General features: G+C 45.8%; 1 protein-coding gene across 1 annotated transcript in view; it reads right to left on the bottom strand.

Annotated features, from left to right (window-relative positions):
- Positions 1-16,088, bottom strand: part of LOC104255753 (phospholipid-transporting ATPase FetA) — a 67,716-nt gene extending 51,628 nt beyond the window's left edge. The window contains 2 exon segments of the mRNA XM_059833728.1: positions 4,035-4,093; positions 16,034-16,088. Coding sequence (XP_059689711.1) covers positions 4,035-4,093; positions 16,034-16,076 — 102 coding nt within the window. The 5' untranslated portion in view covers positions 16,077-16,088.
- Between the last annotated feature and the right edge of the window lie 408 nt (positions 16,089-16,496).

Raw genomic sequence — 16,496 nt, 5'->3', positions numbered from 1 at the left:
GAAGGATCTTCCCGTCTGCAGTGTGAATAAACACAGGATTAGGACTTGACTTTTCATTTTTTCTGACCTATATTGAGTCTGGTTTTGTGCTGCACAAAGTGCCTTTGCATGCCACTCATTCACACTTGGTTTCTGAGTCATTCCTAACTAATTCTGTGAGCTGGTGGGGAGTACATATCTTCACACTCAGCCCTTCCAGCACAGCGCTTTTGTTTTGAAGTTTGTTTTATCTTTCTAAGATACTATGTTCTTGCTGTGCAGGATAGGGCCAAGGATGTTTGGGGTTACACCACCTTGAGAGCTCTGGTTTCAGCTTCGGTCTTCACACTAAGTCCAAATAAATCCTGACCTACCCAAGCACTGCCACTGCTTGAAGCTGGTGCCCTTAACCACAGGCACCTATTATTTAATCACAGCAAAAATCATCAGAAGACACGTAAGAGGCTTCTTCAGACAAGAGACACTTCCCTTGTCCCCCTCTCAGTCTGTACTGCCTCTGTTCACATAGATGCAGGAGACCACCCCAGTCTTCCAGCCTACTGCATGACACATCTCATATGCCAACGGGGCACATTCGGTTCTTCTTCTGAAGATGTCCCTCGGCCTCACTGTCAAGCCTTTGTGTTAAGGGGGTTTCCACTACGTGCAGCCCCTGTCCACCTCTTATCCTCATCCTCCCCTATCAGTCCAGCCTCCCGCACTGTCCAACCTCCTGCCCAGCCGGGGCTCAGCTAAAGAGGCTCCGTGGCTTTGGCAGCGTGGCAGGGACACACTGCAGCTTGGCCTCTTGCGTGTTTTCTGATGAGCTCTGGGAGGAAATTTGCCCTCCCAAGTCTCCTGCAAGTCCAAGTGTGATGGATCTGGACGTGCCCTCGCACGCATTGGCAGACACAGCTTTCCACGGTGCAGCATCAGGTTCCTGCAAAGCTGGTTTGAACGTATTTGGGAGTCTTGCTTCATACCAGGAGGGCCAGCTTTCAGCAGCTGCCAGAGCTGATGTCAGACTCCACAGACAATAGAGTTTTCAAGTCTTTCTCAGCTCCTCTCTTCTCCCTTCACAGATATCCTGTAGACTTTGCACCGGGAAGGGACGATAACCACCAACTATTCAGGGACAACACACCCACCTCTGATTGTACATTCCCACTTCCCTGTTCTCACCAAGAATAAATGAGGACAAAGCACGTCTGTACCTTTGATCTGTGCCTACATAATGGAAACTGTCTTTTTAGTGAAAGGCTTAAACCTTCACACCAGCTGTGACATACAGCCTGGCCACAGCAGTAAGGCAATACACTACACCTCTGTTTGCATTTCCCTTTCTTTTCCTCACTGGCAACTGCCTTTTCCTCAGCAACTGCCTCACCCTAAAGAAACATTTACCACCTCACCTAGCTTCTTTACAAGAACCTGTTCTATAGGTTTTATGGCTAACATGGCCTTAAGGTACCAAGTAAAGTAAACCTCACAACAGTTTCTAAGCTTTGTTATATTTCTGTGTTTCCTTCCAGTTTCTGCCCAGTGTCCCTTTTATCTGGCTGGAATAGCTATTGGTGCAACCTTCCTTGTGCCTCACAAGAAGACAAGACTCCCGTGCAGGAGGACAAGGACTAATGGTCCTCATTGTGGGAAGGAGAGTTGGAGGACAGCTGTTCTCCTGGCTCAATAAAGAAGACTCAAGTCACCATGTGGCTGCCCGTGTATGCTGATTCTCATGTCCCAAAGAGCTGAGCACCACAATGAAGCAGAAACAGTCCAAACGCTTCTGTTGCTTGCTTGTACACAGGTCAAATTAAATACCTGAGGGTGGGAAGACATACTGAGGGAGGACTGTGGCTGCAGGAGACAGAAATTACTCTGTCCAGAAAACATCAGTGTGCTGAGAGACAACTGAGCCTAATAGCTGCTGCGCCTGAGCACTCCAGGGCAGGCTCCGGCGTTTGGGCAGTCTTGGTCCCTGTGGACCACATCCTAGTGCTTAGCAGTGCAACCCCACCATGTTCAGAGAAATCTGAATGTGAGGAAGGGGCCCAGATTTGACCCTTGCAGTGGACTACAGGACTGGAAGAGTTAACGTTCAGGAGCATCATGCATATGTTGATGGGAGGGTACCAGGAGACTATCTCCCTTTTTGGCATCTCCAGATGTACCCAGCAATCTATAGCATGTGATCTGAAGTAACTTATGAGCAAGGTTAGTCCTTTTCATACACCATGGCAATGTGGGTTTAACAAATTGAACTTTTGCCAGGACTTACTGGAAATAAGCAGCCCAGGACATGATGTGCAGGCCCGTACAGTTAGGGCAGTGCTTGCATCACCACTTAAAGTCTTTTAGTACTTCACCACCTGCTCATCACTTCAAGGCTTGGCTCTTTCTGGACAGTTTTCTGGATTTCCTAAGCCTCAGTCTACACTGGACTCCAGAAACACTGAGCCACAGCTGACTAAAATGAGGGGTAGGATTACTGAAACTCACTGCCCAGTTTTAACAGATTATATTGAGATGGCTTTTTGGCTGCCTTCACTTTCACACCTAATCAATAGACTTTCATGGAAACCCTCCAGAGCTCCTCTGAATTTTGGTTATTCACAAATCTTTGGGCATGTAAGCAATCAGCTAGGAAGCAATGACATGCAAAGTCAGCCTTATGAATGGCTTTTCACAGAAATAGGCTCAGAACCAGAAGAGTTGCTTGTTTCCTCTACCCTGACAGCATTGTACATCTCTCTCCTGCTTCCCTGCCCCACTGCTGTGCATAGTCTACATTGCAAACGTTCAATGAAAGATCACAAATCTGTACGTCGTGGCAATACCCACCCCAGTACTCTACTGGCAGGTTCTGTGCAAATCAAATGTGCTTTCTGAATCTCAAATCACCAGGCTTGATAAGGCATTCATGCTGCATAGTCCTTCACGTATATTAACTACAATGCATTTCATATTCAGGACACATGCAGCAGCTCTATACCTAGGAATTCTCTACCCTGTGTTGGGTAGCTCATGGATGAAAGCCACTGAAAACCACCCAGTTCATGTTGCCAACAGATTAGCTACATTAAGATCTTTAGTCAAAGCTGTTGGAAAGTCTGACTTTCTATCTCACGAGAAATTACAGTGTTCTGAAATGTTGATTTTTTCCAGTTCTCACCAAGAAAATACTTGTGATGTTCCTAAACCAAAACATGATTCAAAGGAGCTCCTGAGTGGATGAATTTCACCACTGGAATTCAGATATGCAGAGGACAAAAATTCACAAAATTCATTTCAATATCAGTTGGCAGCTGCAAATGCTTTGAAAGAATGCAGCTTCAGGATGACCTCAAGGAGGAGATGACCCTGCAGCCAGGCAGTACAGGTCTAGCAACTGAGCTAGCCCTCCTCTGCACGCAGTGTCAGCAAATGCTTTGGAAGTCAAGTTGCCAAAGAGGCTGCCTGGCACGATAGCCTGGCAGACCTGGGTCACAGCCAGCCCGTGTCATGATGTTCCTTGGAGTCACAGATCTCACGGCACAACGTGAATCTAAGTGGGCTGTTAAGGAGCTGGAAATAAAGCTGGCAGGAAGCCAAGAAGGCCAGATTCAAAACCTTCCTGCCAGAGAGGATTTCACTGCAAGAGCTGAGGAACTGACACATTTCCTTTCGTGTTTTACTTTAAATGGAGTCACGTTTCTAACAGAAAACTCCCCCCAGGTTCCTTTATTGAAACTGAAAGGCCTTGGAGCTTGATCCTGCAAACACTTTGACTCACAGATAATTTTCTGTAAGTGTGTAAAGTCACTGTGTTAATGCTTTTCCCGCATTAGATCTCCTTCAGCTGCCCATTCCCAGAGTTGACTCCAAAGGCAGAGCTCCCTATGGTTGACTCAGCAATGAACCATCTCTGATGGTTCATCTAGCACTTTTGCCTTGTTTGCAGAGTCACAACTAGTGTGCAGTCTCGTCACCCCCTCGAAACAACATTCAAGATATGAAGTAGATGCAGCTACATCTGTGACTACATCTGCATGAAACAACATATGCTGGTTACTTACAGCATATTCAAACTGCAGATTAAAATCCCGGTTGTTTGCTTGAAGTTGTCTCTCCTCCTCTGTAAAGAAGAGGAAATACATCAGACGTGCTTGAAGGTAAGCAGAGTCAATACAGATATGAATAAAGCATCAGAAAATGCAAGCAGAGCTGCTAAAAGGCAATGTCAACAGGAATCTGTGCTCTGGGCTAACCGCTCCATGTCAGGGAATTGAAGAGGCTGCTGACACTGATAGACCACCACTGTGGACTGGTACCACAGCATTCTAAGCCCATACTCCAAGTCTCCTCTACCCACAACCTACTGCAATGCCAGCACTGGTTTTACAGGTTGTTCACGTCCTCCTGGGTAAGAACTACCACTTAACTAGTGGTGCTCACTATTCCTGCCCTGCTCCATCTCTTCCCCTGAAGTCTCTGGGGCTGTTGCCATCAGCCTACTGCTAGTGTCCTTCCTCCAGTACAAGTGCATCTCCTAGCATCATCCCACAGGTGAGATAACACCATCATAGCTATCATGAAATCAAAAACTACTGGAAGAGATTTCAAAAGGTCATCATATCTACCCTCTACCTCAAGACAGGGTTGTACCTGTCACTCCCAATAAATGTCCTAGAAAGCTCCAGTGATGGCTGTTCTTCAGACTGCCTATTCCAGGACTGCAGTGTCCTTCCCCTGGGGGAATTTTTTCACCACTATGTGACATAAAACTCATTACTTCAATTTAAACAAATTATATCTTCTCCTGGGATGGTCAACGGTGCTCTTCTGCTCCCCCTCAGTTCCTTGTTCTACTTGCCAAGGACACAGAGCACAGATGAGTTAATCATGTATTGAAGGCTGTTATGCCTTACTGTAGTCCTCTCTTTCCAAGGGTAAGCAACTCCAGTTTCTCCATTCACTTCTTATGGGTCAGTCTGTCAGAAGTAGCATCACTCTTGCTGCTCTCCAGTGGGCCTCCCAACTAGTTCACCTCATTCCAGACGCACAGTGGCCAAAATGGGACATAGTTTGCAGCTGAGGCCTTACCAAAGCTGACCGGAACACAAGGGACACTCCACCTATCTTGTAGACAATGCATATTTAACATGGGAGTTCACCTAGAAGTAATTTAAAATAATATCCTTATGCACCACCAGCACGCAGCTGATGGTGTTCCAGAATATGATCCATTTTGGCAGATCCTTTCTGGCACAGCCGATGCCTCATCAGGCAATGCAAATCTTTCATTTGTCCTTGCTGAACTGCATCCAATTTTTTTCAGACTATTTCTCCAACTAGTCAATTCTAATTCTATCTTTCAGTGAGCTGGTAGCTCCTGCCAGCGTGGTGCCATTTGCAGATTTACTAAGTGTGTTCTTTATTCTGCCAGCCAAGATGTAGAAGAAAATATTGAATACCAGACTCAGGATACATCCCTGATGAATCTCTCAAGTTTCATAATCAATCATTGATAACGATTGTCAGTGTGGTTTTTTTCTGAAAAGTCTGGCACTCACTGTATGGTGATTTTATGTCGAGCACATATCTCCAGTTTACTTGTAAAAATGCCATAAGTGACGGTCAAGATACATGACAGCTATCTAAGGCTTTTTCACTAGCCCTCTGGCTACCAATAAAACAGAATTCATTTTGGTTTGATGCAGTTTTTCAGGACTGCTGACTGTTAATCATCTCTTCCACACACACACACACACTTTGAGTTACTTTGAAGTGGTTTGTTGGGTTCTTCGAACCATTACTCAAGAAGTGAAGCCATTATATCGATAATTGCTCAGCTTTTCTTTTCCCCTGTTTCAAGACAGATGCTATGTTTGCTCTTTTCCCAAGCTTCTAAACTTTGCCTATCTGTGCACCAGAAACTCTCAAAGGCAGCATTGCTGCAAGCCATGGTCCACGTTACCCAGCCAACCCATTCACCCTCTCTTCCGGCCCAAAACCTACCCCCTTCTCCTCTGTTTCTGTCAACTATTATGTTAGATGTCTAAAGAAAAAAAACCCCAAAACCAGATTTCTTAGCATTATTTGCTAGGCTTTTTTCACTGAGTAGCAGACATAAACCGTCTTTGATCTCCCTCTTACTAGAAGGGTTACAGAATCTGAGATGTCCCAACTCTTACGGAACAACTTTTATGGCCGTTTATGTCCTCAATATCTTTTTCTTGCTTTGAGCCTTTGCCACACAGTTTGTGCTGGGTAAAACAAGCTGCTTTGCATCTTCTAGAGGCATCCTTCCTCTGCCTGAAGTGAATGAGGAGCTCGTGGTTTCGCCATTTCACCCACCCTTCTGAGCCTGAAAGATGATAATTTATACCTGTGCCCTTAATATCAATTACTTAAGGAAATGACAGCTCTGCTTAATTCTCCCTCCACTACAGATTTCCTTGCCATGAGATCTCTGTCACTAGTTCTTCATATTTACTGAAGATTTCCTTCTTGAAGTCCATTTTAGACACTTGGCTATTATCACTTGGGATAAGTATCATACTGTCATTTCTTAATCATTCCTGTTTACACTCCCTCCTGCTTTCACAGGACCAGCCAGCTCCTCCCTTTTGGAGGGAATCAGCTCTGGAACAGCCTCTTCTCTAGCTCCAAAATATTACCCACCTCTGCACCAAAACGCTGTGCCAGCTGAACAGGTCGTATTCCCCTACACTCCTCTCCAACTCTGCCTCTGCATAGCTAGAATTCTTTATTTACCACCATGCCCTGTCTCTCAGAAAACTGTATGTTGTTTTTTTTTCACAAAAGACTGCCCTTCTTGTTTTGCTATGCCTGTGTTCTTTACCCTTGTAGCATTACTCAGAGATCTGCGATTTGTTCATCTCTTTCTTCTCGCTGGATCTCGGAGCACATGGACATACAAGGAAAACCTCTGTTACCCTTCCAAAATAAGCTTTATTCTTTTCTATTAATATTCCAGCCTCATGACTTATCCCGGCACGTGTCTATTACACCTATTAAATGTGTTAAGACATCTAGTTCTTCCTGTTTATTCACTCTTGCATTAGCAAGTGTCTAAGCTACTCAGTGCATTGAACTGCTATCCTTCCTCCTTTCCCTGCAATAACCCTATAAATAACACGGCATCCCTAATTTTTAAGCCCTTTTTCAGGTCACCATTTTTTTTTTGTCTCTCTCTGTGGGCTGTTTTCATCAAGCCCTCTAATTACTAACGTAAAGCGATGTTAGCAGGTAAACGTGCTTTTCCCTTTCTTCAAGCACATCTAGCTGCGTCAGGCATTTTCGAATCAGCTCCCATCTGCCCCGACTGGGTGATTCAGACCAACCACAGAGGCTTCATTCAAGACCCTCAAAATGCTTAATCCTTCCTCAGACACAGTTTTCTCATCTTTCACAACGGGGAGAACAATGTACAGAGAGATCGGAGTAATTTGTCTGGTGTCCCAGAGGAAAACAGACGCAGAGCTGAAGAGGTCCAGGCTTTCAGGGCTTCAACTATTGTGTTATGTGCCCTTCAGGAATTCTCCTGAGAGCAGCCAGTATTATCAAAGCAGACGAAAGATAAAGCTATTTGTTAAAACCAGAACTTCCCAACACTCGCACATTTCCTCCCATACAGTAAGTGCTACTCTTACCCCCTCCCCAGGGGCTCCAAGTCTAGTCCTGGAATAAATGCCACAGAAAAGATAAAGGGCTTTAATGTAGATAGGGATAGATGACAAAGCTTGAAAACCTACTGGGCTACAGAGGCATGCTCGCAGGGCCCGTGCTGGCCCTGGGAAGGGGAACCGGCGGGCAGGGGCAGAGCTGTTTGCATGCACCATGTGCTTACGTGGAGCAGCACAAGCAAGCCGAAGACCTGCAGCGACCCTGAAACGAAAGGCTGAACACCCACAGGGGACAAGATTGTCCTTGCTGCTCACAGCCAGCAGGTCTGCCCCGCTGCCTTGCCAGAAGGAGCTACGGAAATGTGCCATGGATGGAGAGGCACGAAGACATCCAGAACCGCTGATCTGGGCTGGAGCCCTTGGGGTATCTATTCCTTTGCCAGCACGTGAGGCACAGGGCACACAGCAGCTTCTGAGAGGCTCTGAAGTCCCCAGTGACCTTCTTTTTTTTCTAGGCAAGGCAGCCCTCGAGGGGACTGCACACAGAAACAGAAATCCAAGTGCTGCTGGCAGCAGCTGGACGTCCTGTGCCGCGAGAGCCTTTGCTCTTCCCAGGGCTCCCTGGGGGAGCGAGGAGCCATCCCCCTTCCTCAGCCTGCTCCCAGGGTCTGTGCAGCCAGGGGAGAGGTGCTTGACACATGCATTTGAATTCAAGGATCTCAAACGCTCCTGGAAAGAAACCACGCGGGTATCTGCTCCAGCGAGGAAAGGAGCCTGGCTTCTCATCATGGTGAGAGATGCATTCTCCAAGAGGAATGGCTTTTATGTGAGACACACAAATAGCTGCAAACACCTTGGTGATGGCACAGAAACATAAAGCAGTGAGACGTGAAACAGAACAGCAGATGAAACTCACTCGAGGCATTGCCCTCCTGTGCCTGATCATATGGTACCTAAGGGCAGGTTTTCTAGGACAAGCTGTTTCTGAAGGCCCCAGATAGCTATGAACCTGCTTCAAAACTGAATGGAAAGTCTCTGCCCTGCTGTAGCCATCCATCCCTCCCAGAAGCGGTGACCCTAAAGGCCAAAATATGAGGTTAATCTCCAGTGGCAAGATTTTAATTTTCCTTACTGGATAACAGCCAGTACCTTTGGCTAAAGCAAGAACAACCACAATGAATTGCAAAGGCTGCCTCACCCAACAACAACAGCAAACAGAACTTTCTGTCCTCTGGCTACACCAAAGGAGAACCACCACTGACCACATGCACAGGGCAACGCTGCCTTAGTGGTTTTATTTCTACCAACAGAGGACCATGAGGTCCTACTGCTGTGCCTCCTAAACCAGCAGTTCTCAACTACCATAGACCAGACAACTCTTACTTGTTTCTGGAACTGTTTGGACAGAAATGAAGCCTCTTGGATGATCACAATAAACAAAAAGCTAGGGAAAGTCAAGCATTACACCAGCTTCGCCTGGAAGTATTTTGGCTGTAGATCCAAGCACGCATGTCTTATCATGCCCTGTTGATTCTGAAAGCATTGAGGAAAAAGGGAGGGGAAACCTGAAGGGCTATCAGATGAGAAGGTTTTCATTTCTCGAAACTTTTTTATATCTCTAAGCAACTCAAACTTTCTGCTTCTGCAAACTGCAGTCACAAATCACTGGAAAAAAGGAATGGGATTTGTGCTCCAAGTTATAATTTCACTGCCACTGAAAACTATTTTAAATTATTCATCAGTGGAAACTCAGTGTACATAAATATGGCTTAGTGCCCAGTTCTTGGTCTAACCACTGAGACCAAGTCACTGGGAAAGTGGCTGTTTTCTCAGGCAGACAAATTTAGGAGCTAAACCACAGAATAACATCTGTATTTAATAAAATTAAACCCATTCCAAAAATCAGCTATAAATGTAACTGGCCAGCCCACCAGCCTTCTCTATTTAGGACTGCCGCATGGAAAAGTCCTGCAAAAGGTTAGATTCAAGATCTGGTCAGACAGCCTGGAAATTTGTTTCTGGTTTATGCTAAGGACCATGTGCCAAGAGCAATGCTTTCAACTGGCTGTTGGAAAAGTTTTGTAGATATTAGGTCTTGTGGCTCCGAGAAACAGGAGGTTAAGATCTGCCTGGTTTTGCCAACTCATATACAAACTAGGGCCTGATACCTCATGCATGAAACGAACACAGCCCAATTAGGGGAGTGCCGGCGTAACTAAGCCTGACAACAGAACAGAGACAACATAAACTCTGTAAAAATAATGATCTCTACTCCACCCTTCAAACAAGTGACCTCAAGAGCATGAATGCTGCCCTGGACCAGCTAGAAAGAGTGACATCCAGGAGCCGGGCTTATCTCCCCAGCTTCCCTTGCAGAGTGGCTCTTAGCAAAGCTATTAACCTTACCAATTACCTACAATTACCTGAAAGGGGGTTGCAGAGAGGTGGGTGTTTGTCTCCTCTCCCAAGTGACTAGCCACAGGACAAGAGGAAATGGCCTCAAATTGCGCCAGGGGAGGTTCAGACTGGATATTAGGAAGAATTTCTTTACTGAGAGAGCGGTGAAACACTGGAATAAGCTGCCCAGGGAAAAGATGGAGTCACCATCACTGGAGGTGTTCAAGGAATGTGTGGATGTGACATCGTGGGACATGGTTTAATGGGCATGGTGGTGTTGGGTTGATGGTTGGACTTGATGATCTTACAGGTCTTTTCCAACCTTAGTGATTCTGTGATTCTGTGAATATCAAGTTGTGAAAGCTGTAACACGGTTATTCTTCTCCCAAGGCCACACATCTGACCTTCCTGAGCCTGTCCTTCAGGCAGCAGTGGTTCAGGTCTCCCCCGCAACAGGCTATAAGCAGTCTCAGAAGAGCTCCACCACTCGCAGCACACTCTTTGCTTCAAATCTCACAATGTGCCTCCTTCCCTTCTGTTCCACCTTCCCCTCCACTTTTGTGGACCCTGATTTTGGGCACCTCATCATCACTGTGTGACCCAGCTTTTGGTATCACCTCTCAGCATTGGCACAAGTGCCACCTCGCATCCAGCACACAGGAGATCACATATCTCTTCACAGGCAGAGAAATCCTAGCCCTGATTTCTGGTCTTTGCTGGACTGTTACTCTGTGTGCACAAGTAACTGAAATCTGTCATGGTGCGTTGGTACCTCTATCCTCCCACCCAAAAAAGAGGATTTCAGTGTCCGTTGAAAGGTAGCTCCATGGGAGAGGGCAAGTCATTGTACACTGTATTAGGCAACTAAAATCACTGCTCCTAGGGAGGTTATTATACAAGCTATTAGCCAAAATCTCCTTTCACCTTAAAGCAATAAATGCTCCTTTTTCCAACCATGAGAGATGAAGGAACAATGCAACAAGTTTCTCGATTTGCAGGCACTGTACTGGGGCAGAGACCCTACTGCTGGGTTAAAGAGAACAGGATTATATTTTATAGTGGTGATATCATAGGATTTCACATTCACAATACAGCAGTGCCTTGCTGGGATCAGAGCCGCACCGAGTGAACTCTACCCAAAACCAAAGCCAGGGGTCTTTACCCAACAAAGTCAACATTTAATATGGATCGGAGGATACGTGAGTGAAGGGAAGAGACATATGACAGGTCTGAGGCTCACACTGGTTAAATATCTACCTTTCACAGCCAGTCTGGGACACAGACAAAAGCCGAACCCTCGATACCCGAGTATCAGCCTAGTGCTGTAACCTGCCTGGTGCCGGCACACCAGCTGCTCTGCGGCACGAAACCGAAGCCCATCCCTGCCCTGAACCACAGCCAGAGCCTGGCAGGGTGCAGCAAGCATGGCTGGGGCAGGAGGAGCGGTGAGAACCTGGTGGGATGGAAACGGGGAAGGGGAAGGTCACAGCCAAGCCCTGCTCGGAGCAGGAACATGCCCAGCTGCCTGGTAAACAAACGTGGTTTTTTAGTATTGACTCAAAGGAGGGGCTCTCCAGGGCTCCATGTTACAAAACTGCACATTTTCGACATGTAGATGCCCCTTCCTTCACAGAGCCTCTCTGGCTGCTGCAGCTGGAGAGGATTTATGCTGGCAATCACATGCATTTTCATCTCTGAAATGGACTAGCTTGTACTGAGTGTGAGGGATTTAATTTAAAAAAAAACCTGCGGCAAGATCATTCAGATACACTACCATAAATGGGTTTAGCCCTATTCCCTCCTGCCTGTTCCTCCATTATTAAATAAAGATCTTCTTTATCACGTCTTTTTGCCCCGAAAGAACAAGAAACTCCTTCCTCCTGAATAAATGAAATGGAAGAAATACACTTTTGTGGCCTTGGATTGTGTCTTTTGTGGCTGGTACTGAGCTCAGCCTCCTGCTAGCACTAAACAAACGCTACATGGCAACTGGAATTTGCCAACACAGGTAAAATATTTCATATGTCCCTGGAGCAGGTATTAATACAAAATGAATTTTTTTTTCAGCATCACTAACAGAGGGCCCACTTGGGAGATGTACTGACATATCTCCATTTTCATACATCAAATGTAAGGTCTGAAATCAAAAATCCTGAGGGTGAACGGGAATTATCTCTGCCTCAGGTCCAGTAAATTTTTAATATGAAGATAAAGTTCAATATTAGATCCTGCCCTTTTCTAAAAGCAGTTTTTGATATGATCACTGTAAGGAGAGAGAAAACAAGAAAAGGGGTCTCCAAAAGAATGCCTCAGATTTGTCCAGCATGTACTACATGTGGTCAAACAGCACTCTTGGGACACAGGCCTGGAAGAAGTGCTAGATAACCTTGAAACAGAAAATACTGGGAAGGGACAGAGGCTGCCTCATCTCTCCCTTTCCCCATCTCCTGCAATAATACCAGTTCTGGTTTGTCCTTTGCTTCCTCCTCCCGACAATGTCTCACACACCTGCCTTGGCTCTGGGCAAGGGGTGGGGACTCATCACGTCTCAGAAATGCCTTGCAACAGATTATTTCTCAAGAAGCATGTATCTCTTTTCATGTTTGTTTTCAGTCCACTTCAGAATGAAAGTATGCATTTTTCAAATATATTGGCAGTGCAAATTCTGGCTCTTCTTCATTTTGGAAAACTTTAATTTTGAAAATTTTATTTTTTCAAATCTGGTTTAGAATTTTATATCACTTTGTATGCTGGCTTTTGTAATAGTAGTTCACAATATTTTGACCAATATCAGCATGCCAAATAAAGCAGCTGAAATAGTAATTTATTTTTGTTTTTATTTTAAAAACTAGTCTGACAGTGACTGGCTGGCACCTATAATTTCCTTTACTAGAAAACAGTGTCTCCTAGACATGCTGGTAATGCCACAGCTTGACACAATTGCACATGTTGTCAATAACAGCGATACGCAGTGAGAGGAAGTGATGTAAAAATCATAAAAATAAATACAGCTCTGAAACGAACTTTGAGAAGTTTTTCAATTCACAGTTATTTCCCTCATGGGAAATTATGTCAAAATAAATATATTTTTCATACTCAATGTCCGTTGTGGTAAGACATTTCCTATCAGATCTGAATGGGATTCCCAGAGGGCAGCCAAGCTTTACATCTGTAGGGCCAATCTTAGGCTGCTTTCTCTATAGGGAGATGCTCACCCCTGCCCAGCTCTGTCTGAAGCCTGGCTGCTCGAAAACCAGCTGCCCTGGAGAGCAGGCTGTCCCTAGCAGCAAGAAGAAAAACCCAGTGGAGCTTTCCAAAAGCCCTGGCTCAATTTATATCCTTCCTCTTCCTCTTACAGTGCCCCTAGGCTGGGCTTATGGAGTTGAAGCTGCAGCAACAACTGCTCTTGCCGTTGACTAGAAGCACACACCTTGGGATGAGGTTATTTGTGTAGGTAAGTAAGTTCTCCCTGTTCCCTATTTCTGTTCATTTCATAGATGGTACTTGACCATCCCCATCCTCAAGACAGGAAGCTCCAGTGCTGAGTTAAGCTGCCACGGGATCAAGCCAGTGATCAGAGATATTCCACATCTATCAACTATTGCCAAGGCCTGATCCTTATTTCTTCCCACACACTCCATGAATCGAAAGTCTCACCATTCCTCTCTGTTTCGTCAGTGTTTGTTGTAGGTTAAACCTCAGTGTAAAAGATACCAGGCATCTTTTCCACAGAAACACTACTGCTGCTTATCTAAAAGTGATGTACTTCCCCTCTTGGGCTTGAAGAGCTTCACTAAGGTTTGGTCATCTAGGAACTGGTTTCCTGCAACAGTTCGTGTATGTCTGACATGACACCACGTATTACTGCTCTGTGAAGCTGAGTTTTGGTTACATCACTGATTCCTTGTATGAAGAACGTAAAACTATAAAAAACTGACTCATCTCCAAGAAATTTAGACCGTATCATTTGTCTTCAGATGATATGTCTTCATCATGCCTATCCTGAAAAAACGCTCTTAATATTGCCTGTATCTCAGCTCATGTGGAAACAGCCATGTCTTGCTGGGGAGAAACTGCAAAATATTACCGGTTCTCACCAGAGCAATCCCGATCCCTCTTTCAGCAACTGATGCCTGAGGTAATCCACTCGCTCCCATGAAAGTCGTACCACGAGCATGGCTCTTCAGTAAGGTTAACTGTCATCCAGCTTTGTTTCTGGAACTGAAATTTGGTCTTTCCATGAGCAGTACTGTCCCTCTGACATGAATGCACGGGATGTTCCCCGAAGAATCTCATCTGCTCTCAGGCAGCACAGTCCTACGGACTTCTCCAAATACAAAGGCTTATAAACTGTTGGATGAAAATAGCACTTCAACCCTGCTATTTACTCCAGTGAAATGTTTGCAAGAAGCAACCACAGCCCTTTCAGCTTTTGGGCTGCAAGGCAAAAGAATTAAAAATAAAGGAGGAGGAAAAGCTCTTTTAGCTTCCTGTTATGGAAGCTCCTCATTCCCTGATCACCCCAGCTTCCCTTATCCTTCTCTGAACTTCCTCCAGTTTGAGTTCATTGGTTTTTAATTGGTGATCAAAAGTGCATAAAATGTGAAAAGAAATTATTTTTCCCTATAAAGTACTTTCCTTTATATCTAGAAAGATCTGAGTTTCTTAGACACTTGGTTGAAGAAGGGAGCTGAGCACTGCTCTGCTAAAACCCAGATACAGGGCCACGCAAAACACAACATTTTCCTAACACAGCAGCATAATCTTTTTGACAATCAGAACAACTACTGCTGTACGAGTGGGGATGGCTTGCCTGGAGGGTGGATCACAGACAAGCCTGTGCTCCATCATCTCCAAAGCCAAGATGGAGAAGGAGACCTCAGGCTAGCAGAGGTCCTTCCCTGGGAGCACTCACAACCTCCTCTCCTGAGACTATCAGAGCAGCAAAGGGATGCCCCGTCTTAAGACCAAGGCTCACGGTCTGCCCTGCACCAGGAACGGGAAACAGCAGCACAATTGCAAAAATAAACCCCTGGGAAAAAAGTTATTCTGCCTTCTGAGCTCAGAGAGGTTGGGAAAATACAATTTCATGTCAAAATACGAGTAGGGCACTAATCTCTGCCTGCATCAAATACAGGGAGGAACACCCTGGAAAGGAAAGGCCAGAGGCTTTCCCTCTTCGCAGTGTCTGCGGACCTGGACCCCTGGCCAGAGATCGCACTCTGGGCCTGGAGGTGAAATGGTAAAACACGAGACTCCGTTCAGTGGCTCCGCTGCAAAGCCTGATGAAGATGCACCCTAAGAGTCTGTGGGAAGCTGGCCCACTCCAAGGATATGCTGGTAGCCCTCCTGCTGAGCTTCTTCCATCTCTGCAGGGATTTCTGCTGCAAAGTCGGGTGAGGATCGTGCTGCAGAGGATGGCTGCTCCCTATCTCCACACCCATTTATTTGGGTGCCTCGTGGAGCTCACAGGGAGAAAATTATGTAGGCTCTGGTTTCTCCTCCAGAGTTAGTTAGTGTTCCCCTCAGCAGCTTTTGGGGTGCTCTCAGGGTGCATCTCTGTACTTTGCTCTTCTTCCTACCTCTCATTGATGGGAATATCCAGGCCATTGCCGTTAACAGGTTTCATCATCAAAAGACTGCATCAGACCTTCACGCTAACTTGCTTCTAGCATATTTTACCAACTGCTTGAGAGAGGGCACTGTGCACTGCTCACCCATCCACTCCCCCAAAAGATCCTTGCCAAAAAGACACCAAAACCCGACTTCCCCATGCCAGCCATGTGCCATGAGAAAGCACAAACCCTGCAGCCTGTTCTGTTTTAGCTGTCCCCCTGTTCACTGGCACACAGTCTGCAGCACTCCCCCAGGGCAGTACGAAATGCAGGAAGAGTAAAGAAAGTGTGCCTTCCTCCGCCTGCTCTGCAGGTGTACGACATCGTCTCAAGCATGCTCTCCAGGGCTCCCACCTGTGCTGTATTTACATTCCTTAGGTTGTCACCCATGACAATGGCATTGATCGCACTCACCTTTCAATTTCTTCTTTCCAAATTTTAATCCAAATAGAGACATCCCAAAATCTTATTTTAGTCCAATTCCATGGAACTTCTGCAAGAGAAAAGAGAAGGTAATTCACAATGGGGGCTTCTAGTCCCGCAGCACGACGTGATGTGGCACATACGTATAATTTTGTGTCCATAAAATGGGAGAACCAAACTCCTAAGCACCGTGGCCAACAGCTGCATAGCGTGTTTTAAAATGCAAAACCATCTCAGGTTTGAAAGTTGCACTGCATCACTGGGGGATACCTTACCTTGGACATTTTGATCTGTTCATCTCCTGACACAGCACAAAGAAGGGGCCGGTGGAGGAAAGACTGAAAAGGACATTCCTACTACTTTGGCCCTATACAAAAAGGCAAAATACATGCACAGGGCTTGTATTTAAGGTCCAGAGGAACTGTGTGACTACCCAGAGCAAGACCAGCCTCCA

This window comes from Gavia stellata, chromosome Z (assembly GCF_030936135.1).
Source record: "Gavia stellata isolate bGavSte3 chromosome Z, bGavSte3.hap2, whole genome shotgun sequence".
Classification (NCBI taxonomy): Eukaryota; Metazoa; Chordata; class Aves; order Gaviiformes; family Gaviidae; genus Gavia; species Gavia stellata.
Note: the sequence above shows the minus strand (reverse complement) of the source record. Positions and strands in the feature narration are given on the sequence as shown.